This window comes from Equus caballus, chromosome 13, assembly GCF_041296265.1.
Source record: "Equus caballus isolate H_3958 breed thoroughbred chromosome 13, TB-T2T, whole genome shotgun sequence".
NCBI classification, from domain to species: Eukaryota; Metazoa; Chordata; class Mammalia; order Perissodactyla; family Equidae; genus Equus; species Equus caballus.
In genome coordinates this window covers 49,812,331-49,834,879 of record NC_091696.1, presented here as the reverse complement: position 1 = coordinate 49,834,879, position 22,549 = coordinate 49,812,331, and the positions used below count along the sequence as shown (strand labels likewise).

At 59.3% G+C, this 22,549-nt stretch overlaps 2 protein-coding genes across 10 annotated transcripts in view; one reads left to right on the top strand and one right to left on the bottom strand.

Moving 5' to 3' along the window:
• The window catches only part of C13H16orf96 (chromosome 13 C16orf96 homolog), a 54,671-nt gene extending 41,400 nt beyond the window's left edge, over nucleotides 1-13,271 (top strand). For 3 of the 9 annotated variants that reach the window (XM_023616401.2, XM_023616399.2, XM_070232311.1), the window contains 6 exons: nucleotides 329-421; nucleotides 1,417-1,597; nucleotides 1,702-1,804; nucleotides 7,159-7,239; nucleotides 8,026-8,260; nucleotides 9,472-9,647. In XM_023616401.2, coding sequence (XP_023472169.2) covers nucleotides 329-421; nucleotides 1,417-1,597; nucleotides 1,702-1,804; nucleotides 7,159-7,239; nucleotides 8,026-8,260; nucleotides 9,472-9,487 — 709 coding nt within the window. In that variant the 3' untranslated portion in view covers nucleotides 9,488-9,647. Of the gene's footprint in view, nucleotides 1-328; nucleotides 422-1,416; nucleotides 1,598-1,701; nucleotides 1,805-7,158; nucleotides 7,240-8,025; nucleotides 8,636-9,471; nucleotides 10,303-11,395 lie in introns of those variants that run through there. The other 6 variants (XR_011424828.1, XR_011424826.1, XR_011424827.1 and 3 more) reach the window with 5 other exon arrangements.
• Nucleotides 13,272-15,443: 2,172 nt separating this feature from the next.
• UBALD1 (UBA like domain containing 1) lies at nucleotides 15,444-21,580 on the bottom strand. The gene is made up of 3 exons (XM_023616407.2): nucleotides 20,514-21,580; nucleotides 16,891-16,953; nucleotides 15,444-16,532 (listed from the first exon to the last, which is right to left on the bottom strand). The coding sequence occupies exons 1-3, from the start codon at nucleotides 20,631-20,633 to the stop codon at nucleotides 16,179-16,181; spliced, it is 537 nt and encodes a 178-aa protein (XP_023472175.1). The 5' UTR covers nucleotides 20,634-21,580; the 3' UTR covers nucleotides 15,444-16,178.
• Nucleotides 21,581-22,549: the final 969 nt, after the last annotated feature.

The following is a 22,549-nucleotide window of genomic DNA, read 5'->3' as shown; positions in this document are numbered from 1 at the left end:
GTGCCAGACACTTCCATCACCCCAGAAGGAACCCCTGTGCCCATCAGCGTCACTCCCATTCCCCCTCCCCCAGCCACTGGCAGCCACCAATCTGCGTCCTGTGTCTAGGATTTACCTATTCTGGTTTTCACTGTTATAGTCAGAACAGTTGTTCTTTGTGACTTACGAGGATCATCTGGACCTCCCTAGAGCCCTCGCATGGCAGCCCCGCACCGTGGATGTTTCTGGAGAGGAGGCCATGTTTGAGGGCTGGCTTCCTGGAGGAGGTGGGAGCCTGGGGCCCTCCGCTGGCCGCTGCACCTCCCTCTTAGCTCTTGTCCTCCAACAGGCAACTCATCACCATCCGCAAAGCCCACCTGCTGTCGCGGCTGCGGCCGGCCAGCGCCACCAGCTATGAGTACCTGCAGCGGCAGCAGATGAGGTGAGCAGGCTGGAGTCTGCCCCAGGGAGGTCACGCAGGAGCCCGGGAGCCCTGGAGAGACATATCCCCCAGTCCCAGGGCATCGCTAGCCATCTGCCAGGGAGATGTTCAGGGAGGTGTCTGGGGCAGCAGATGGGCACGTGAGATGATCATGGGGAGAGGAACGCACATATTCATTGGGCATCTATTATGGGCCAAGGAGTGCTAGTGGAGGGTTTCTCATTTACACCTCACAACCCACTGTGAGTTCGGATTGATAGCCCGTTCCCGCTGGAGGAGATAAGTAAAGACCGTGGTCCTCAGTGAGGCTGGCGGTGGCCGGGCACGCACTGCGCTGAGCACTTGGACACATCTGACCTTGTGGAATCCTTACACCTTCCCTTCAAGGTGTATTCTGTTATCATCCCATTTCACAGTTGAAGAAACTGAGGCTCAGAGAGCTTAAGCAACCTGCCCAAGGTCACAGCTAGTAAATGGCATAGCTGGTGCCTAAACCCTCAGGTTTCACACCAGCTGGCTCCCTGGGTCCCACCTCCACCCTTCAACCTCTTGACATCTCGTGGCTTCATGGGTGCTTCCCGCACCCAGGCCTGTGGGTACATCTGGCCAGATAGGGGAACAACAGCTGAGCAGTAACCACAGCCACACACAGGGGAGGGGCATGGGGACCTGTGCCAGACGCCCCGCCTTCCCCTGCCTGACTCCTCCTTGAGATCCAGAGGTTAAGAACACATGCTGGGCAGGCCAGACCAGGGCTCTAGGGCTGGCTGGGGTCTGGGGGAACAGAGGCCTCAATTTTTTCCCTCTGCCCCAACTGTGCCTGTCTGTATCCACCCACCAGGCCCCAGGCCTGCCTGGCTATGACACCCAAACTCAAGCTGGAAGAAATTCCAGTCTTTCCTCGCTACCAGCCAAGCCTGGGCCCATCCTGAGGCTCCTCTGGGGCAGAGGGGTCTCGAGGTGGCTGCTGACCACCCCCCCCCGCCCTGCCCCAGGGAACAGCAGCGGCTGCAGCAGCTCCAAGACCTTGGAGACCAGGAAGGGAGCCTGGACTCGCTGGCCCCCCTGCAGGACTGGGGTGATGGCCCCAGAAACGACGCCGGCCTCAAGTTTAAGTCATATGAGTTGTCGACGCTCTACCCCTACGGGGACCCCGAGCTGTTGGACTATGACACTGTGAGTCTGGCCACCCCAGGGAGGCTGTGCTCTGTCTGCTGGGCCTCGTGTGCCCTAGAAAGGCTCGAGGACAGTCCCTGACCCAGGCCCGGGCTGTCCAACAGGCTGAGGTGGACATCCTGGGAGTGGACGGGATTCTGTACAAGGGCCGAATGAGCAGCCAGGTCGGGGCGCGGCCTGTGAGCAGCGTGGTGAAGGAGCTGGCAGGTGAGGGCATCAAGCCTTCCTGGGCATCCCTACCCTGGGTGTCCTGGGTTTGCTGTGTAGTGCGAGGAGATGCCCGCGGGGCCCAGAGCCAGCATCATCGCTGATTCTGGTTGGGGGGTCCTCACACAGCCACTTGCAAAAATGGGATCCTACTATAGGCCAGGTGCTGCACCAGGAGAGTGTGTGACAAAGGCTGCTGGCCTGGGGAGGACCAGATGGCCTCCCCAAAGAAGGGATGCTGAGCTGGTGATGGGAGAGTTGTGACAAGGGATGCTGGTCCAAGGAGAGGGACCGGATGCCGCCCTGAGGCCTCTGAAGAGGGAATAAGGGGTTAGCTGGATGAAGGGGTCAGGTGGGAGGAGAGCGGTCCAGGTGGAGGGAATAGCAGGTGCCGAGTCCCTGTGGTGGGAGGAAGCCAGGCACAGTGAGGGACTCAGGAAGGGGAGTCTACGTGGAGTGTGGAGATGGGGAGGGGTTAGACATGATGAGGAGGAGACATGGACAGCCTCTGGAGGCCTGTGTCATGGGAGGGTGAGGGTTGGGCCAGGGGGAGACCCGGTCACGTGTGGAATCAGTCGCTCTGGTTGCTGTAGTGTTGAAGCCCTGGCTCCAGCTGGCTCCTACCAGGGACCCCAGGACTCGGCTCTAGCATTGGGCCAACCGTACAAAATGGGGTGCCTTCTGAACGTCTCTGTGGAGTTTCCCTCTCTGGGAGGAGGAGTTCTCAGTTTTATCCCAGGGTGGGACCCACACACTCCCCCAGTGGAGGTGATCTGGGAACCGTAAGGTGGCCAGAGGGTTAAATTCTGCCCGCCTGTTGGAGCTCTTCCTCACCCCGCCTTGCCCATTGACTTGAGGACTGAACAGCAGACAGGTAAGGAAAGGAAAGGGGACTCTTTCATTGCGTGTACTAGACAAAGAAGGAAGCACCCTACATTGGTGTCCTGGGGTGGCCGCAACAAATGGCCACACACTGGGGGGCTTCAGACCAGAGAAAGATAGTCTCACCCAGTTCTGGAGGCAGAAGTCCAAAATCAAGGTGTCAGCAGGGCCGGGCTCCCTCCGAAGGCTCTAGAGGAGGATCCTTCCTGCCTCTTCCAGCTGTGGGTGCCTCCAGGCATTCCTGGCATCACTCCAGGCTCTGCCTCTGTCTTCTCCCGTGTCTCCTGTTCTGTGTCTTATAAGGACACTTGTCATTGGATTTAGGGCCCAGTGTAACCCAGGATGATCCCATCTCCAGATCCCTAACTTAATTACATCTGCCAAGACCCTTTCTCCAAATAGGGTTACATTCACAGCTTCCTGGGATGTCTTTTGAGGGCCACAATTCAACCCACTCCAGGCCCTCACCCTGGCCCAGGAGAGCAGGACACCATCTGGAACCCTGCATTCCCTCGGGGCATGGATTTGCGGGCCCCTCCTGGAGCTTGGCTGCTGATGCTGTTGGGAGGGCACCCAGCTGGGTTTCAGGTGGCTAATATTTAATGAGCCCGACTTCTTGCCATTCCTCCTTGCCTCCTTTCAGCCCCTAAGAACCACTGAGGCATTGAGCAGGTGAGGGTCCCTTGTCAGGAGCACACCCTTGGCCCAGGGGCCCTCGTCCTGCCATGCATCCACCACACAGCGTCCCCGGCCCCCCAGGGCTGTCACCCAGAGGGAGGGGCGGGGCTTTTCTCCCATGGTTCATTCATTCTCAAGACCCAGCAGCAAAGCAGGACTGAATCCGACCCCTTACCTGTTCTATCCTGCTTTGGGGTGACAACGTATAACTAGCCTTAGAAATCAGTCACGAACCTGTCTGTGGCTAAGCTTTTTGACCGGTTTGCTCTTAACGCTCATTTATTTACTCAAAAGAGCATTCTAATCTGAAACAGCCTCAATAATCTAAACCTAAACTCACCGGTGTGAGCCCAGCCCAGGTCCAGCCTGCCCCAGATGCATTCATCCCTTCGTCCCACCAGGTCCACCATGACCTGGCGTGCAGCCAGCCCTTTGCCAGCCCCATGGGGGCCACTGAGGGGCCTCCAGCCAGGCTGTGCCCTCCAGATGCCTGCGCTGTGGTCAGGAGCTCAGGCTGGGGCCAACGAACACCTGATCCCCAGTGAGTGGTTTCCCACCAGGAGGGCAGGTGGACATGCTGAGGCGGGTGGTCAGCGGGCTGGGCTGTTAGAGATTCTCCAGGGAAGGAAAGCTCAGTACAGGCAGGATTCAGGTAGGAGGAGGCGGCCGGGGAGAGTCCTCCAGACCGAGACGGCAGGGGCACAGGGGGAGGAGGGAAAACCGGGGGAGAAGGAGACATGTTGCCAGCCTCGGCCCTCCTCGCCAGCCCTGTGTGACCGGCCTAAAACTCGCACCTGGCCAGGCCCCTCCCCAGCTCAGGACCCATCAGTATGAGTTTCCTATCACTGCTGTAACAAGTGACCACACACTAAGTGGCTTAAAAACAACCCAAATTCATTTTCTCTTCATTCTAGAGGGCAGAAACCCTCAACGAGTCTTCCGGGGCTAGAACCGAGGTGTCAGCGGCCTCCTTCTGGGCCTCCAGGGGAGAATCCGTTTCCTGGCTTTCTCTGCCTTCCAGAGGCCTCCTGTGTTCTTGGCTGGTGGCCCCTTCCTCCCCTTCCAAGTGCATCCCTCCAACCTCAGCTTCCATCCTCACATCTTCCCTGACTCTGACCCTCCAGCCTCCTCCTTGTAAGGACCCTTGTGATCACAGCAGGCCCACTCGGATAATCCAGGATCATCTCTCCATCTTGAGATCCTTAACTTGATTGCAACTGCAAAGTTCCCTCTGCCATATAAGGTGACATATTCACAGAGCCTGGAGATTAGGACGGGGACATTTCGGGAGGCATTGCCCTCACAGTCCAGACTTCTTGGCCAATCTGCAGGGCCCCTTGGTCCCCCTAGCCTCATCTGCTCCCTCCCTCCAGCCTCATGGAACTGCTTGCTCTCTCTCTCAACAAGCCAGGGTCCCACCTCTGTGCCTCTGCCCATGCTGTGCATGCAGCCTGGAAGAGCTGGAGAACCTTTCTCCTCTGCCAGGGCTCAGGTGTCCCCTCCCATTGGGAGCCTTTCCAGCTCCTTGGCTTCTGGCTTATGCAGAGGCAGGAAAGCCACAGAGGAGAGCCCGGGGGGAGCAGGTATTGGCGTCAGGTGGTGAGCTGGGTTTGGACGTGTAGAGTCCAAGGCGCCTAGAGGACATCAAGGAGAGTGCTGAGTCAGATCTGGGTTCCCAGGTCTCATGGAGTCTCACTTTTGAACCTTACCTGGGCCCACATCCCTCACCTTGGAAGGAAGCAGTGGGACAGTATCACTGGTCAGCTGGTTGGCAGGTCCCATGTCTGACCTGTGGAAGGATTCAGGTGCCAACTGGGGATCAGAGTGGCGGAGCAGGGAGCATCCCTCAGCTGGGCATTTGCTCTCTCAAAGAACCCACAAAGCACACAGGAAGTAGTTCTTGGCTCAGATTCAAGGGATATGATCTGAGCTATATGGACCCCCAAAGCTAAGGGAGAATCACAGTGGTGGCCTTTTGTCAGTTGGGTCCTCCAGGGCACAGACCCTGACACCAGGGATTAGGAAGAGTCAGGAATGCAAGAGTTTTGGGGAGCTGTGTTAAGAAAGAGGATAAGAAAGTGAGGGAGCAGGCAGAGACCCTCAGATGATGTGCAGACCTGATATGGTCCAGGCCAGCCAAGTGGGGAGCTTCCAAGCAAACACTGCCCAGCAGGTGGCCAGGCCCTGTGCTCTCATCATTAGCCAAAGGTGCTAACAGAGCCAGAAGTGCTAACAGAGCCAGAAGAGCTAACAGAGCCTGAGGTGCTAACAGAGGCAGAGGTGCTAACAGAGCCTGAGATGCTAACAGAGCCAGAAGTGCTAACAGAGCCAGAAGAGCTAACAGAGCCAGAAGTGCTAACAGAGCCTCAAGTGCTAACAGAGCCTGAGATACTAACAGAGCCAGAAGTGCTAACAGAGCCAGAGGTGCTAACAGAGCCAGAGGTGCTAACAGAGCCAGAAGTGCTAACAGTGCCTGAGGTGCTGACAGGTGGAGGGCATCAAGCTCCCTGTGCTCCCAGCAGCTGAACAGCAAGCTATTTCTTGAAGGGAGATCTATGAGGCACCTCCTGCTGCCAGATGGCCCTGGGCATTCAGTGGTCATTCCTGAGCCCTTCTTGGTTCCAGGTGTGCCATTGGGGAGACCTGATGTGGTAAAAATAAAGTTACTGTCCCCTTAGGGTTTTACTCCATGAGAACAGTAAAATACAAATAAATAAGTTCAGTGAGTGAATAAGATGAAACATAGAAAAGGGGGTGGGGGACCCTGCTGAGCCAGTGGTCTAAAGGACTTTCTGAGGAGGGATATTTGAGCTGGGAATCATCAGAACATAGCCAGGGAAGGACACAGCCATTCAGGCAGGAGGGACAGTCGTGTGTCCTGTGTGGCGAAGGAACTTGGTGACCCCCAGCTCATCCTGGGCCCCAAGTCTTGACACTTACCTCCACCCCTGTGCCCTGCCCCATCGCCTGCAAGTCCTCCCCTCTCCTCCCTTTCCTCCTCCTTCCCTCTCACACTCCCGCCTCTTCTCGTGCAGCAGCCTTTGGTCTGGGTGGCCAGTCATGCTGGTTCTCGGCTGGATGGGGAGAAGGGGACACCTTGGGTTGAAAAGTGAAGGATGGGACCAGACCCAAAAGGCCACATATTGTATGATCCCTCTTCTATGAAATGTCCAGGACAGGCACGTCGAGGAGACAGAAAGCAGATTAGTGGTTGCCAGGGGCTGGGAGGGGGCAGGGGGGAGTGACTGCCTCATGGCCACGGGGTTTCCTTTTGGGATGATGAAGATGTTCTGGAGCTAGATGGAGATGGTGGTTGGAAATGAACTTAATGCCACTGAATTGCTCACTTTAAACAGTTAATTTTACCTCCAAAAAACGGGCACACAACAGAAGATGCAGGACAGCCATGTGCGGATGGGGGCACTATGGTGGTCTGGCCCCCAGTGGGAATAAAGAACTGCCAGACATCTAACCTGGAACTAGGACTGCAGGCGGTTCACCCATGTCTTATGATGCTGAAATAACATCTCTCTCCTCCCTGGCCTTGAGTTACTTTCAGAAAGCCTTTTTCTTGTATCAGCCTTGAGAAGCTCTGGACTCAACAAGGCAGGGAGGGAGGAAAGCTCCTCCGTGAGTGACTGGGTGGGGTGGGTGCATGGAGGAGGCCGGGTGGGCCTGTCCACCAGGGTAGAGGCCTTTGCAGGGGCCAGAGGACAGGAGGGAGTTCCAGGGCGGGTGGCAGTCTGCAAGAGCCCCCAGCCCTTCCCATCTTGTCCCCTTTCTTTTCCTCTAAGCTGTGAAGTTTCCGCACCCCCCGACTCGAAACCTGTATGAGCGCGTGCGCCCCGCTGCCTTATTTGATGCCATCTACCCCCGTGAGTACCTGTCCCCCAACTCCCTGCCCAGCTGATATCCCGGTGGGGACTCTCCAGCCTGACCTCATTCACGCTCCTGCTCCGCCTGTGCCAGGGCCCGAGAAGGTCCCTCGAGTGGCCCCACCCAGCGCCCAACCCCCTGGCCAGGGTCTCCAGCTGACCTGGGCTCCTGCTTCAACCTTCAGCGGGGCTGCTAGGCCCGGGCGCCATCCCAGGGGCCCAGGCCAGGTGTCTGTCCCCAGGTGTCCAGCTGGCTGCAGGGTGGGATAAGGGAGCCCATTAATTCCCATGGCCTCTCTGCTGGGGGGCCCCCCGTGAGCCAGGCTGGGGTAACGGACCTCAGGACTTCCCCGATTCCTGCGGCCATGTACCAGGCCTCTGTGGGTGCTTTACAGTCTAAAAGCCTAAAAGCCCCCTCTCTCTGCTTATCCCATCCAGTTCTCATCCCAGCCTGGTGAGGTGGGTACTGCTAGCTTATTTGAAAAAGTAGGGAGCCAAGGCACAGTGACCTGGGCTGGGGGATGCCAGAGCTGGGACCAGAGCCCGGATCCTGGACTCCAAGCCCCAGGTCCTCCAAGGTGCTCAGCTCCACTTTAGCTCCTGTGTCCTTTATCTTGAGTGCCACCCCCCAGCCCAGGAAGTTTAGGGTGCCTGGGACTGAGCAAGCCACCGTAGGCACTTCCAGTCTTGGGGCTTCTCTTCTTCTTAGCCGGGATGACCCTGTCAGGCCAGCTTCTCCCTGGAATGTTCTTAGGACACATTATGGGTCTCTCCTGCCCGTTCCAGCCCTGCACCCCCGCAGCAGCGTCCCCTCAGCTGCCTCGGGCCCTCACTCCATGATGCCAGCTCGGCCTCCATCTCTGCCACCCCGGCCTCCGTCTCTGCCACCCCTGCCACTGCTGCCACCAGTGATGCCATCTCTGCGGGACCGCCAGCAGGCCCCAGAGCCCGCTAGGCACCTGAGGCCTCTGCGCCTTGTGTCCCGAGCCAGCACGCAGCCTGCCGAGGAGCCTGCCAACCCGTGAGCCCTGTGTCCTGCGCCCCCAGCCCTGCCAGTATCCCCTCCGCTCCCCTGGCCAGCAGGGACCAGACCCTGAGCCTGGCCTGGGGAAGTTGCAGGGGCCCTGGACGTAGGGGAGGGGTCTCCATAAGGGACTCATTTTGACCCAGTGGCTGTTTTAGCTCTAAGCATATAAATACACTCAACACAAGCCTTATCCTACATTTCATGGAGAACACAGCTTGCTAGATTGAATTTTCCACTAAGCCAATTTAATTCCTTGACCAATTTTTGATACAACACAGCTAAAGTGGTTTTACAAACAGTCACTTTCCTTTTTATTTTGCTGAAATGATGTCATCAGAATCAGTTCCAATTACAGCTACTGGCACCGTGCGTTTTCTTTGGGGGCCATTATTTCCACCGAGACCAATTTTCTCGTGGGAACCAAATTTTACTGTGTGTGTCCTTTTTTATTTTGTGTTGCTTATTCCCACCAGTAATTACTGTTACGAATTGGATATTTAAAGAACCTGATTGTTTATATTTGCTCCTTGGCTAATCCACGAGGAACTTGAGCAACGCCCTGGAATCCTCCAGGACCGCTCTCTCCCATCGTGGGCTGGGGTCCTGCACGCCTGTTGGACGTCTTTCTGGTTCCCAGGCTAACTGCCCATGGATTTGGTGGGACAGAGAGCAAACCGGGAGGGCAAGATGTCCTGTTTTGGCACTTTAGTGACTAGCCTTGGTGTGCAGAGCAGAGCTCACACCTACCTCCTGGCATGCTGCAGCCTGGCTTGATTTCTTCCCTTCGACGGTTTATTTGTCTATCCTCCCTCTCAATTTCGCTCTCTTGCCTTTTCTGTTCCCTAGCTTGTTCGGCTGTGCCTTCCCTCCTTTTTGCACTTGTGCACTTCTATCACATCTCCTTCTGCACGGTTTTGGGGCATGACCCCCCCCCCCACACACACACATCCACTAGAGGTCCCAGGAGCCGAGGAACAATCCAGGAATTGGGGTGGGGGATGAGCTGCCTGGAGTTCACCCTGGGAGAGGGCTGGGGGCTCCAGTCTCTGCCAGGGGACTGATATGGAAAAGGATCCCCTGGATCTGGTGGCCACCAGAGTCCAGGAAGGCTGTGTGCCTACCCCCTTCCTAATGGTTTCAGCCTCTTCCCCCAGCTCCTCACCAGCCACCACCCTTGGCCCTAACTTCTCTTCTCTTTCTCCAAGGACTGTGTCCAAATGAGGCCAAGCTCTTCCTGACCCAGGTGACTTACCTGTCCACGCCCCCCTCCCTGCCACGGGGGGGACCGGCTGGCATAGTCCTGGACCCCACCCCCACCCCCATATCACAGATGTGTATTTTTGGCAACTTCTCCCCAGAATAAAATCTTTCACTTTTCTGACTGTGGATGAGGGTAATTGGCTCATGCCCTCTGCAGAGGGTGACTTTGCCTGCCCCACGTGGGTGAGTAGACCTGCTGGTCCCCCCTCAGGCCACCACCCCAGGGTCAGCCTCCCAGACCCACTGTCCAGAGTCACTGTGGCTGAGTCTCGGCAGAGAATCACAACACACCTTCCCTCTTCCATCACATTTCCCACCTTGGCAGAGTCCCGACCTGCCCCAGCCCTGTGTGGTGGGCAGATCAGGGGTCTGTGGGCAGAGGGGGTGGTGTGACTTGCCCAGGGTCACAATGCGAGGCCTCAGTTCTCTGGCCCCCCACCCAGGAGGCCATATTTCTTGGGTGCTGTACACACGTCTGAGGGCGCTGCCCTCCCTCACCTCTCCCACAGCAGGAAGGGGAGGTGTGGCCCAGGCTCAGGCAAACTGGAGAGTTGGGGGCTCCCGGGAACGTACCCCATGCCAGGTGTTGTCAGGCTTGTCCCCTGCAGCCTGACACACAGGGAACCAACAGACACCCAGCCGTGGTTCTCGCAGTCCCTCATATCAGTCCCCATTCGGCCTCTCAAAGCTGCCTTCCCAGCTGTTTCTCAGGTTTACAAACGGAATCAGTGCTTGAGTTGGTTCCTGCAGCCCAGGGCGAGAGGAGTGAGGCCCAGGTAGGTGACTGTGTAACCATTTGCATTCCGACAGGCCTCCTCGGTGCTTTGGAAGGTGGGGAGCTGCAGACCCCCCTGCAGCCAGTCAGGAGCAATCCCAGAAGACGACGATCCTGTCCCCCAGTGTGGGAGGGGGTGGGGGCAGGGAGCAAGCCAGCCTTTGGCCTGGTCCTGCAGGCGTTGGAAGCTGGGAGGGAGGTGCTGAGCCTGCTCCTGGGGCAGCTGCCTCCGGGAGGGTGGCCCACCCCATCTCAGCAGGGGAGGGCGCTTGGGGAGCCAACAGAACCAGGGATGAGGTCAGCAGATTGGGAATTCGGAAGGCCCTGGGTCCAGACTCCTCCCCTGCTAGGGGGACCACCGCTCCTGGCCTGAGACACTGCAGCAGGGCCAGGCTGGACAGGAAGTAGGGTGACCAATGGCCTGATCTGCCTGGGAGTGAGGGGGTTCCTGGACCTTTCAGTTTTAAGACTGAGATGAGTTGGTCAGGTGGAGAGGGAGGCAGGTGGACTGGCCTGGCATACGGGGCTACACGAATGAGCAGGGCAGGAAGGGGAGGGAGATGCTGCTTGCCAAGCAGAGGGTCCTGCCTCGAGGTGCTGCTGGAATGGAGAACTGTGTGGTGACTACCCCGCACCCCCAAACCCAGCCCCACAACTCACTGGTGCAAGTGAAAGGGTCACTGAACATTGTCTCCTTTTCAAAGACCATGAACTCATTAACCCTAAGGTATAAACAACCCACAACAGCAAACGTGTGTCCTGAACATGAGGCTCTGCACTAGAAAAAGGCACTACCAGTACCCAACAGCAGGCTGCCATAAGATAGAAGTTGAGGCTCTGGAGGGAGGGCCTTCTGTGCAGGGACTTGTTAGGGACACTCAAATCAGCACACACTGGCCCCCCGTCACCACCATCTTGGCTGGCTTGACCCCTGACTTTCCATGGATTTGGGGACTCTAGGCAGAGACCCTCCAAACACACACACGCACACACATATGCCAGAAAAGGGCTTCTCTTCTCTCTCCCCCTTTCTCTCTTGCTCGTCTTCACCAGGATCCAGTGAAAATGACCCCCCCTCCCCCCCATATTCACAGCTGTTATTCCCCAGGAGATGAGAAATGGTCCCAAGAAGCAGAGCAGAACTCTGCCAACAGGCTCCCAGCACCTCATGCACTGACAAAGCCTCGCCATCCTGGAAGCGGACCCTTCCCCACCCTCCCCCGGAGGACCCAGCACCCCCCACCCTTAAAAGAGCTGTGTTCTTTTAAGGCTCGTATGAAATACATATATTGCCCAAACATGAGCTGTGGCTAAGCAACCAGAGACATTTCCAGATGCAGGAATTGGAAATAGTCTTGCCTCAAAAGATCTCCTTTTGGCCAACTCTGGTGGCCTCCCTCCCCAAGAGCGACACTGGGAAGGCACCAGAGTCAAAGCACTCGTCTGTCCTCAGAGGTGTCCTGCTATGAAAAGCCCCTCGGAGACTCCAGGGCCACAGCAGCCCTGCCTGCCGCCGGGTTTGGGGGCCAGCCTCGGGAACAGCGTGCTTTTCTGCGGCCGGCCGTGATATGTTCTCGGAGAACCCTGCAAGGACCCTGGGAACCCGCCGCGGCCCTTCGTCTGAGACAATCTGGGCAGAGAACAGCTCTTCTCTTTTTAGAGCCGTCTGAAGGAGGAGCCCTGCCTGTCTGCATCCCCCGGGTGCTGCCTCCACCACACTGAGCAGGGCATGTACTTCCACGGCTCCTGGGGAAAGCAAGATCCCCTTCAGAGATTCCAGCTGATTCTGAGGCGAGAGTTGGACACGTGTGTGTCCGTGGTGGCCAGTGCTGGTCGGCCAGGGCAGGCGAGGTTGTGTCCCCACTGTGATGGGTGCTTCAGCCAGTTGTGGCCTTGAGGGAACTTGGGCAGATGTTACAAATTTCCAGGACCAACCAGAAGCAAGGCTTTTCATGTAAACCCTTCTGATTTTAGAATGTTGGCAGATAAGTCAAAAAGATGTAAAACACCGTGCCAGCCAATCAGGGGACAACAAGTTTGCAAACCCCTAAGATAACCACGCCCCAATCTTTTAACAGCAGACCAGAAGGGCACATCTACCGCTTGTCACTGGGGAGGCCGGACCGTCATTCCCACATGCTGCCGTGTCTCCTCTGAAGAAATGAGACACACAGAGCGCAAATCACTATCTTGGAAGCAACGTCATGGGTGCAAATGGTGTTTTTTAGAGTGGAATTTTGGAAACAAAATCATTTAGAGCTCAAGTCCGGTGGTCAGGTAGGGGGTGACCAAGCCTGGAAGAGGCCGGACTTTGAGGTAATAAGGCCAGATTTCCCGTGTGTGCTGCTTGGGCGGCTCCCAGGAGCGCCGGAGAGGAAGGACAGCTGAGGATAGCTGTAACTGTGAGTCTCTCCGGTTTGTACGTCAGCACCTTTGCTTTTTAGCTAGTTTACACTTGAACGTGTGGTGGATGGTGACTGACGCCTTCAGTTTTGCTTCTGAGCTTCCAGGCTTGGGGCAGCTGAGGAGAGTTCCAGCTTCTCCATTCGCACCGTGTGGGCCCACCTCCAGCTCCCCTCGAGTTTGTCCAGCCCACTTTTGCAGCCCTTCCTGTGCTGGAGAGATGCTTGGATCCCGGGGCTCCCAGCACACCTGGCAGGGCCTCTGCATTGCTGCAAAGTCCCCAGGTCGCCAGGCCCCAGCTCCAGCCCTGCCCTCTGCCCCTCCTGCTCTGGGTTCTCATCTTGCCTGGGGCACTTAATAAAAATCAGATTCCTGGGCCCTCCTCCAGAACAGTTGCTTCAAACACCCAGGGGACCCTCAGGGTCCATAAGCTTGGGGGTCCCCAGTTGCTGTGAGGGGCATGTGCTGGGTGATGGTGTCAGAATCACCTGGGAGCTTTTTTACTTTTAATACCAGCTTTGACACAAAATTGACATTCTATAAAGTTCACCCTTTTAAAATGTACAATTGATTAAGTTTTTGTTTATTCACAAGTCGATCACCAATACCCTGGGGAACATTTAAAATCATGCCTTCAGGGCTTCTCCCCAGAGATTCCATGCCCTGGGGCCCAGGAGTCTGTGGTCTGCTTGTCTTTTTACAGAGCTCCCAGGAGGCTCTGCTATGCAGACAGGTGTGGCAATCAGGAGTCTAGAGCACGGACGTTTTGTCACGTCTACAGATGTTTTTGGTGTCACAACTGGAGGTGCTCCTGGCATCTAGTGGGTAGGGGCCAGGGATATTGGTCAACATCCCACAGTGCACAGGACGCCCCCACGGCAGAGAACGATCCAGCCCCAAATGTCCATGGTGCCCAGCTTGGAAAACCTGGATCTATAGGAACCTTAAGTCCTTTCCAGCCTAATATGACCTCCTGAGACCCCCAGGCCCAGCCCACCGTGGCCCCAGAAAAGAAATGGGCCTCACTTCCAACAGGTGAGCACATAGGAAAAGTGTAGTATACAGACACTTCTCAAACTGGGGCCTGCGGTCCTGAGTCTCTAACAAGCTCCCCGTAACGCTGCTGGTCTGGGGATCACACTTTGAGTAAAGAGGGTATGGTGCATTTACATGCCATCCAGGGGCTTGCCCAGGCTCGACCTTCCCGTTGCCTCCAGGAGTGCAAATTCTAGATGGTGTCTCTGACATGTATGGCCACCTCAGTAATCTGCCCACTGGGAGAGCTCAGACATACTCCCCACCACACGGCAGATAACCGAGGAACACGCCTCTGCAAAGCCTTTTTCCTACCACTTGAAGGGAGGTGTGGGTTTCCCGAGCATTTTCTTCCATCCACAAGAATGGAGAAGCTGTAGTGAAGATTCAGGAGGCCCGAGATATCCTCACTCTTTGCCTGCCCCTCCCTCCCTCCCTCCCCACCTGACACGGGCCCCAGGTGGAGGCTCGCCCCCTCTGGACTCCAAGAGGCCGTCAGAAGCGTGGGTTTCAAGGTGAGGACATGTGTCTGGGACATAAACAACAGCTCAAACGGGGTCCTAGCAGTCATTCTTCAGTGACAACCACAAAGTAAAGAGTTGTTGCAGGAGGGCCTTGTCAACAGATCCTGTCCAGGTTCCAACAGGGAAATGAAGCTGGGTAGGGCACGGTGACACGGGGCATCCTTGTCAGAAAGCACGGCCCACCCCTGGGAGCAAGAGCAGGACTGTTGACAGTGAGTGCTGAGACGCCAATCAAGCCAGAGACCTTCCGAAATAGAAGCAGCTCTCTAATTCAGGCAGCACCCGCAGAGGGCTAAGGTGCCAACCAAGGAAGGCTGGGCGCTGGGTGGGTGTGACCCCAGATTGGGGAGTGAGGTCTGCCTGTGAGGCACTGCAGGCTGAGCCCAAGGGTTTCTGCAGAGGCTCTGGCCTCCTCCTGCCCCGAGCCTAGGCCCCTCACAAGGGCTGCAGGGCCGAGGCTGCCTTCTCCCAGAGCTGCCCCAGGGACCCCTCCCCCAGCGTGGGCAGCCCAGGGGCAGAGGGGGCATTCCTGGCTTCCTCCTTTGGGCTAGAGCAGGTGCTTACTTCAACCTTGCTTGGGAGAGCCTGGGATCCACTGTCTATTGCCCCTGGGCGGCTGGTTTCCTTAGCGACCAAGGGCTTAAGCTGCAGGTTGGACTCTGCCCTGGCCTCCTCCTGTCCCTGTCGCTAGCCCCCGCTGGCTCTGCACCCAAGCCTGCTAACTGACTACAGGCACTGTGCCTGCACCTCCCCAGGGGAGGGACCTGCCCCACGCGGCCAATTTGCTGGAGGTTGGGCTGGGAGGGTCCAGCCCGCTGTCAGCCACTGGGGCCCTGAGACAGGAAGAAAGGTCCTTATGTGAAGCCCAGGCAGGCCGGAAGGCAGTTGTTAGCCCCAGAGATCGGATCCATCCAGCCAGGCAGGGGGAAGGGTGGGCAGATGGAGGCTGCGATTCTGGGAACACAGGCCAGAAACTAGCTTCATGGGAAAAGCCTCGGGTGGGCAGGAAGATTCCAGAGCACGTTGTGGTTGAAAAGACAGCGACAGACAGGAGCACTGAGGAGCCGGGCAAGACTGGGGGGTGGCCCTCTGTTCTGGGCTCTGTCTGTGCCCTCCCCTTCCACACAGAGCCAGCTGGCAGCAAAGCTTAGGATACAAGGCAAGACCACAGAGTCTGGTGGTGGTTTGGAACTTTCTTCTCCTTTGTTAAAAGGGGAAAGGAAATGGGTATGGGGTACCCCCGGGCTCTGAGGGAGGCATGCAGGCAGCCCCAGCAGGCAGGCGCTGGGGGATGGGTGGGAAGAGTCCTGGAGTTTCCCACAATCCTCTTCTCTGCAGGGAACAGCAAGGCTGGCCGGCCAGGGGGTTGAGGAGAGGGCAGGGCCCTGGGGAGAGGGGTGGCGGGCAAGGGGCTGGGGGCTCACTCTAACATGCAAAGTCCAGCTGCCCCGTAAACTAGGTTGCTTCTTGAAGAGCGACATACATATAAATACACAGACACAGCTACACGCACACATGCGAAGACTCTGCATTCCCGAGGGTGGGGATCTAGGCCTGCCGGCCCCCAAGGAGCTCCAAGGCAGGAGCCAGCCGAGTCTCCGCAGCGGTGGCGCTTCTCCGCAGCCCCCTGGGTGGGGTGGGGCAGGTGAGTTCTCTGGGGAAGGCTGCTTGGCCTCTGAAGTTCTGTCCACCAGCACCCAGACGACTCAACCAAATCCATGCAAGCTGGGTGCCACGTGCCTGCGCTTCCGTGTATGTGCGCGGGCAGCCTGTGTGCTGGCATGAGGGTCCCGTCTCTCCCCTCCAGGGCTCCGGGGAACGGGGGTCAGACAGAGGAGGGTGAAGGGGGCCTGCGGAGACATCCTCTCCCCCGCCCCACGGGGCCCTGGCCTCCGGGAGGGGGGAGGGGCCTCCCTTATCTCTCGGCCTCCATGGCGGGGTGGGCCCTGGGTTCTGAGGTGGCCTGTTGGGGTGGCAGGGGCGGCCAGTCTGACACCGGGGAAGGGGGTGCTGGAGTCCACAGGGGCGGCTGCTGCGGCGGGTGGTGCTGTGGCCCCCCTGGGGGCGAGGCCGCAGTCGGCCAGCTGGGTGCCGCGAAGCTGCCGGTGGCGGCGTGGGGGAAGTGCGGTGGGGGCGATGTGGCCGTGGCGGCCATCGGGCTGCCGCTGCCGCCACCGTGGAAGCTCTCAGAGGCCTTGAGACGGGAGAACATGGTGAGGGCGTCAGGGAAGTTGGGGGGCGTGGCAGGGGTGTTGGCAGGAGTGCACATCTGCAGGGGGAAGAACAGAGGGGGGTGAGCGCCCCTTTCTGGGAGGGCCCGTGGCCTCCACTGCCTCCTAGAAGACCCACTCCCAGCCACTATTGGGAGCTTTTGTGCCCCTTCCCTGGATGCACCCTGGCCCCATAAGATGGTCCACCAGCCAGGGGCTCACAGAGGAAAAGCACAGTGCCCGAGATGGGCCGGCCCCCCACACCCACTGGCGGTATCTAAGGAGGCCCCATCCCAGCGCGAGCCAGTGGCCCCTCCGCAGCCGAGAGCCACTGCAGCTTCCTCAGCCAGAGCTGCTTCCCCTGCCCTGAACGGGCAGACCCCAGAACCTGCCCCTGGGGCTGCAGGGGATACTCACCATCTGGTGGTGGTGGTGGCTGTAGGGGATGTTGGTCTCCTGGAAAAAGGCGCTGAGGGCCGTCTGTGGGAAGAAAGGCCCATGCTTACCCTCAGGATCCCATGGCTTACAGCTGCCCTCCCTCCTAGGCTCTCTGGGGCCTGGTGTGGCTCCGGGCCTTGCTCCCAACTGGGAGAGGCAAGTCGAGGTGGTGGGCCTGTCACCACTTGGACCCTTGCTACCACTCAAGGAGGCGCCGTGGACCCCCAGGGCAAATAGGGTGAGTGGTGAAGACCCTCACGATGCTGCATGCCACCTGGATGCCAGGTGTCTCTGGCTCACACACACCTGGTGGTGTCACCACGATGGGGGGCGGGCAGCACCCTCACCTGTCTCATGGGGAGAGACCTCCAGAGAACTTGAGCTTTTGGTTCAGGAGATTCTAGCCCAAATGTCACCAACTCCATGCGCGGCAAGTCCTTACTCCTCTCTGAGCCTCAGTTTTCTCATCTATGAGCCAGGGGATGGCAAAGGCCCCCAGATGTCAGGTCTATGACCCTTATGCCCCTCTTCTTGGCTGACTAAGGGACCCTGCCCTGATGTGGGCCTCAGTTTCTCCATCTGCACCACAAGAAGACTGGACTAGGTGGCTTCCAGTTTCCCCTCCCTGCAGTGAGCTCCTATGATCCACGTTCCAGCTGGGAAAGCCGGAATTAAGTAGGAGGGCCTGGGTTTTGCACTCGCTGCCCGGCTCACCTGAGCCTCTGGTGGAATGTTCTCAAGGTGGCGGTGGAAGAGATTGGCAGAAGTGGGGCTTGCACCCAGGACTGTCAGAGGGGAATGGGAAGGGGCCGAGACCAGCTCATTCAGAGGCCCTGGGACACTGGGGGGAGGGGGCTCCCGGGAGGGGCTGGCACATGGTGTGTTCTGGTGTGTTCTGGCTCTGGCCCTGCAGGAGAGGCATCGAGGAAAATAAGGGAACCGGTTGCTCTCTTGCGAAAGTGCTGAGTGAGGGAGCCTGTCAAGTGTGTGAAGGGTCCACCAGGCCCTGCCAAGTCCCAGGCCCAGCCCCAGCTGCCCTGGCGGCTCTGTCCTCCACTGCCACCCCCTTAGGCGCCCCCCCCCCAGCCCTGTGTTGTCCAATCCCCTCCCCCCAACACACCCAGAAACCCAGCCTGGCTCCCAGCGCTTGCCCTGGGGGCTTTGTTGTTTCATTCAAGTAAATTCAAATGAATTTTCTGGGAATTTCCTGCTGGAGAAGCCCTACCCCAGTGTCCCTAAAGAGGGGTGTGGGAGTTTGGGGGGAAGAGGCCTGCTGGTCTCTACGCGCCTCCTTGTGATCTCCCCCAGGAGCCCCAAGGGACACACCAGAGCCATTCCTTTGCCAACAGCAGCTCCAAAGGCCACCATGAGTGAGGTGTCCAGTGAGAAAAACCTGCTCTTCTCCAAGACCTAAAGCCGCACCCTTTAAAGCACACAGGACCCCTCCCCCTGCAGCCTTCCGTCCCCATTAACACCTGAATCACAGAGAATATGACCCAAAAACAGGGCCTTTGGCGAGGTCAGCCCTCAGCCCTTGTATGCTGCCCCCGGGTGTGCGTGTGTGTGTGTGTGTGTGTGCGCGTGCACGCGCACACGTGCGTGCGTGTGTAGGGCAAAGAAGGAGAGGATTCCATGAGGAAGCCTTCATTTTGTAGACCACTCAGGGACCCAAGGTTTGGGGGTTCACAACCCGTTTGCACCTTAAGTGAACCTGCCTAGTAGCCCTCATTCTACAGATGGTGAAACAGACTCAGGGAGCCCAGACTACAGGGCTCCTCCGCTGGGGGCCACCACAGCCCCCCAGCCTGCAGGCTGCTCCTACCCCTCCTGGGGACAGAGTTTCTCTCCAAGCATTTCCAAGCTCAAATCTACATTTTCAGTTTCTGGGATCAAGGACACTAACCTGTGCTACCCCAGCGACTGCCCAGCTGACTAGGCTGAGAGCACCAACAGGCAGGGCCGATTCCCACTGGACACCTGCCCGCCCAGCCCCAGGCAGGGAGGCCATGTATGCAGATGTGGGACTCAAGCAAACTGCCATGAATGTGGTTTTGCAAGTTTTGCCACATCCAGCCCTTGAGACAAACTGGCTGATTAGGGAGCTTCCTGCAGGGTGGGGCTGCCAGCCTGGGGGAGGGGGGTGGTGGAGCTGGCCCTTCAGTCCTCAGAGGTCCACTCACACCCCAAAGATACAGAGGAGGAAACTGAGGCTGGTGACGGAAGGGACTGCCCAGAGAGACAGAGCAGCCTCCCATCTCGAGGTGTGAGGACCACACAGGGTCAGTGGTCTCCGCAAAGATCTCTGGTAAGGAGGAGGAGAGAGAGGATTCCTCTGAGTGGATAGGCCACTGCCTCCCCAGCTGTCCCAACTCACATCCCCATCCCACCCCCAGCAAGCTGAGCCCCAGAGTGCCCTGGCTCCTGGTCCCTCCTGCAGGCACAAACATCCCTGGGACGGCTCCCCACGGGGAAACCTGGCTCCTGGGCCTGGCTGGGCACAGACACTACAGACTGGTCGGGGCTGTGACCTTACACCTGTGAGGGGAGGAGCTCAAGGGGCTCTGGCCTCCTCCCTGGATACCACCCTGGGTTATTTATGGGGCCAGTTGAGTTAAGGAAGCCAGGTGGCCTCTTGGCAGCACAAGCTCTGGGCACTAGTGCTCTAGGGGTCAGGGAGGCCCGGGGGTGGAGGCCAGACTGGGGCAGCCCCACCTCCCACCCAGCTAGCCGAAAGCTACTGAACCGTGTACACCACTTCGCGCACGGTGCGGGAAGATCCTCCTGCCAGCAGAGGGGAGAACCGGGACTCGGCTCTGGAGCGGGGTACACAGACGCACAGCCGTAGCTGTAGTGGGGCTCCAACACACCACCAGTACACTCATGTGTGTACACGCGTGGGCACCAACTGCAAAACGGCGACGTGTGTGTACGCGCAGCTCACACACGCCGCACCCCGCGTGGACTGCGTGTTTACACACACGCCAACATGCCCACACGTAGCGTGGCGCGTGCGTAAATACAAATGCACATGTACGTGGACACACCGGCACGCAGACCCTCAGACCCACACGCTCGCGGCGGCTGCGCCCGCGGGCCCCGCGCCCCCCTCTTCCCAACCCCGCGGCTCCCGAAGGGGGGCAGCGCAGACCCAGCTCGGCCCAGGCCTGGGTCGTCCTCCTTCCGGCCGCCCGCCCGCCCGACTGTCCGTCCGGGCCGCGGCACCGCCCCGCCCTGGCCGTTACCCGAACAAAAAGGGGGGAGTCCCCACATCCCGACGGCCCGGGGACCTCGGGGGCGGGGAGTCGAGACGGTGGGGGCCGGTCGCCCCTTCCGCCCACCCCGCGCGGGCAGCGCTTCCGGGGGCTGCGTAGACGCGGCCGCGCCGCCGGGCCCGACCCGCACGCCGCGTGTGCGCGCCGGGGCCCGGACGCTGGGGCGCGCGGCCGCCGGGACACCGGGTTGAGCGCGCGGGCCCGGCCGAGCCCCGGCGGAGCGCGCACCGGCACGTGTCCACACCGGCCCGCACACGCCCCGCGGCACGCGCGGCCACGCGGGACGGACACCCGCCCCGGCCCCCCCGACCCCCCGGCCCGGCCGCGCACCTCGAACTGCCAGTGGGCCGCCTGCAGCAGCTGCTTCGCCTGGTCGGCCGCACAGCCCGCCGTCAGCACGAACTGGTTGATCATGACCTGGTGCTTGAGCTCGTCCATGTTCACGGACATGGCGCCGCCGCCGCGCTGCCCCCCGGCCGCCCGCCCGCCGCGCTCCTCCGCCTCACGCGTCCACCATTAGCGAGCCGGCTCCGGCTAATACAAATATTTACTGTGCGGCTCTGACTCACCGAGCCTCGCCTCGCGCGGCCGCGGGGCACACTGGGAGTTGTAGTCCCGCCGCTTCCGCCGCGCCGGGCCGAGCCGGCCAGCAGTCTCCGGCCGGGCTGGGGAGAGGGCGTGTCTGAACTGTGAGCCCCACTGTGTGCGCAGCCGGGCCGCACGCGCCCGGGCCCGAAACGAGAGCTGGGCACGTCCTGGTCGCCCCCGTGGTTCTGGGGGCACCCGCGGCCCTGCCTGGCACTGATGAGGGTCAGCACACTGGGGCCACAGACTGCGTGGGCGCAAACGCCGGCCACAGGGGTCTTTGCCCAGGCCCCGGGACCTCGAATCGCGGTGTGGTTGGCATCCGTCTGTGTTGAGTGGGCGCACCTTTGGAGACGGGGCCCTAGGAGTTTTGGCACAAATCGGAAGCACTGGGACGTAAGGTCCCGAAAGCCTAGCACAAAGCTAGGCGCCAACAAATACTCGTTCAGTGAATGAATGAATGAATCTGCTCTCTAGGGCTCTGCTCAATGTCACCGCCTCCAGGAAGCCTTCTGGTCTCCCCAAAGCAGGGAGCACAAGCTCACATGGCCCGCTTGTGATGCGAGTAACCCCTCACCCCAGCCTGGCGCTCAGCCAGACACACAGTAGGCCCAAGGAACGTCTGGGGAAGCGATGGCGCCCGGGACAGGCAAGCGAGGCCAGCAGGTTTTGGTGCCTCGGGGTCCCTTCCTCGTGCTGTTCTCACTTTCCCACGCAAAATCTCGGGCTCCTTGCCGGAAATCTCAGGATTCGGCGGGCGGGCGGTAGGACCCCGCGAAGTCAGTTCCGGGGCAGCCCTGAACTCCTATTCCCAGAATGCCCCGGTTTATTTGCATCTTTCGGTCCCGAATGACGTCAAGTGAGTGAGGCCGCGCCTCGGCCAATGGGCGGCCGCGGGGTGTTAGGACCTGGCCATATAAGGTAAACAAAGCTGCTCGCCCAATGAGGCAGCGGCGGGGGCGGGCGCTGGGTAGAGACGGGCGGGGGCGCGTCACGTGGCGGGCGGGGGCGGGGCCGGCGAGCGCGGGGGTGGGGTGTTGCGGGCTGTGTTTACAGCCCGGCACGCGCCGCTTCCGGTTGACGTCTCGGGGCAGACAGGCTCGGAATGGGACCCCGGCTGGGGGCGGGGAGCCGCCGCCAGCCCAGGTTGGCTCGGTCACCCCCGCTCTGAACGACCTTGGCCCGGTTGCTTGCGCTTCCTGGGCCCCAGTTTTATTTGTTGAGCAACTATTCATTGGGCCCTTGCTCTGTGCCTGGCTCTGACCTGGACGAGGGCACAGCCAAGGGGAAACCCGAGACCCATGAGCTGGTGGCAGGGCTGGGGGGGGGGGGGGGGCGTGTGTCACAAATCCCAAGGACAGATGTACACCTGCAAGTGTGGAGAGTGTACTTCAGGAAGCAGGCACAGGCCCTGGGGACGGTGGGTTAAAAGCTGTCGAGGGGTTTTAATAGATCTGATTCCTTGTCCGCGTTAGAATCGCTGTGGCTGCGGCAGTGTGGAGACCAGATGGTGGAAGAGGGGTCCAGTTCGGATCAGGCCATGTTCTGGGTGTGTCTGGTTCCATGGGAGTCCGCCACTGCTCAGCGGCTTGCCGGCAGAATTGGACTGAATGAAGGGAACTGTCCCACATAGAGGGTGGGGGAGGGCCTGCAATACTCTCTGCGAAGCCCTTCCTGGGTTCGTCGACACTCCCAGGGGTTCTGGCTTTGGTTAGTGGAAGGAGGATGATGGGCGACTGGTGGACAAGGCTTGAAAGGTCCCAAGGTGTGGGGGGTGGTGG

Coding starts and splice junctions, on each gene's coding strand:
- UBALD1 (XM_023616407.2), bottom strand. CDS start 20,633: ATGTCCGTGAACATGGACGAGCTCAAGCACCAGGTCATGATCAACCAG. Junction 16,954..20,513: donor CGGCCCACTGGCAGTTCGAG/GTGCGCGGCCGG, acceptor TTCTTCCCACAG/ACGGCCCTCAGCGCCTTTTT. Junction 16,533..16,890: donor GCCACCACCACCACCAGATG/GTGAGTATCCCC, acceptor TTCCCCCTGCAG/ATGTGCACTCCTGCCAACAC.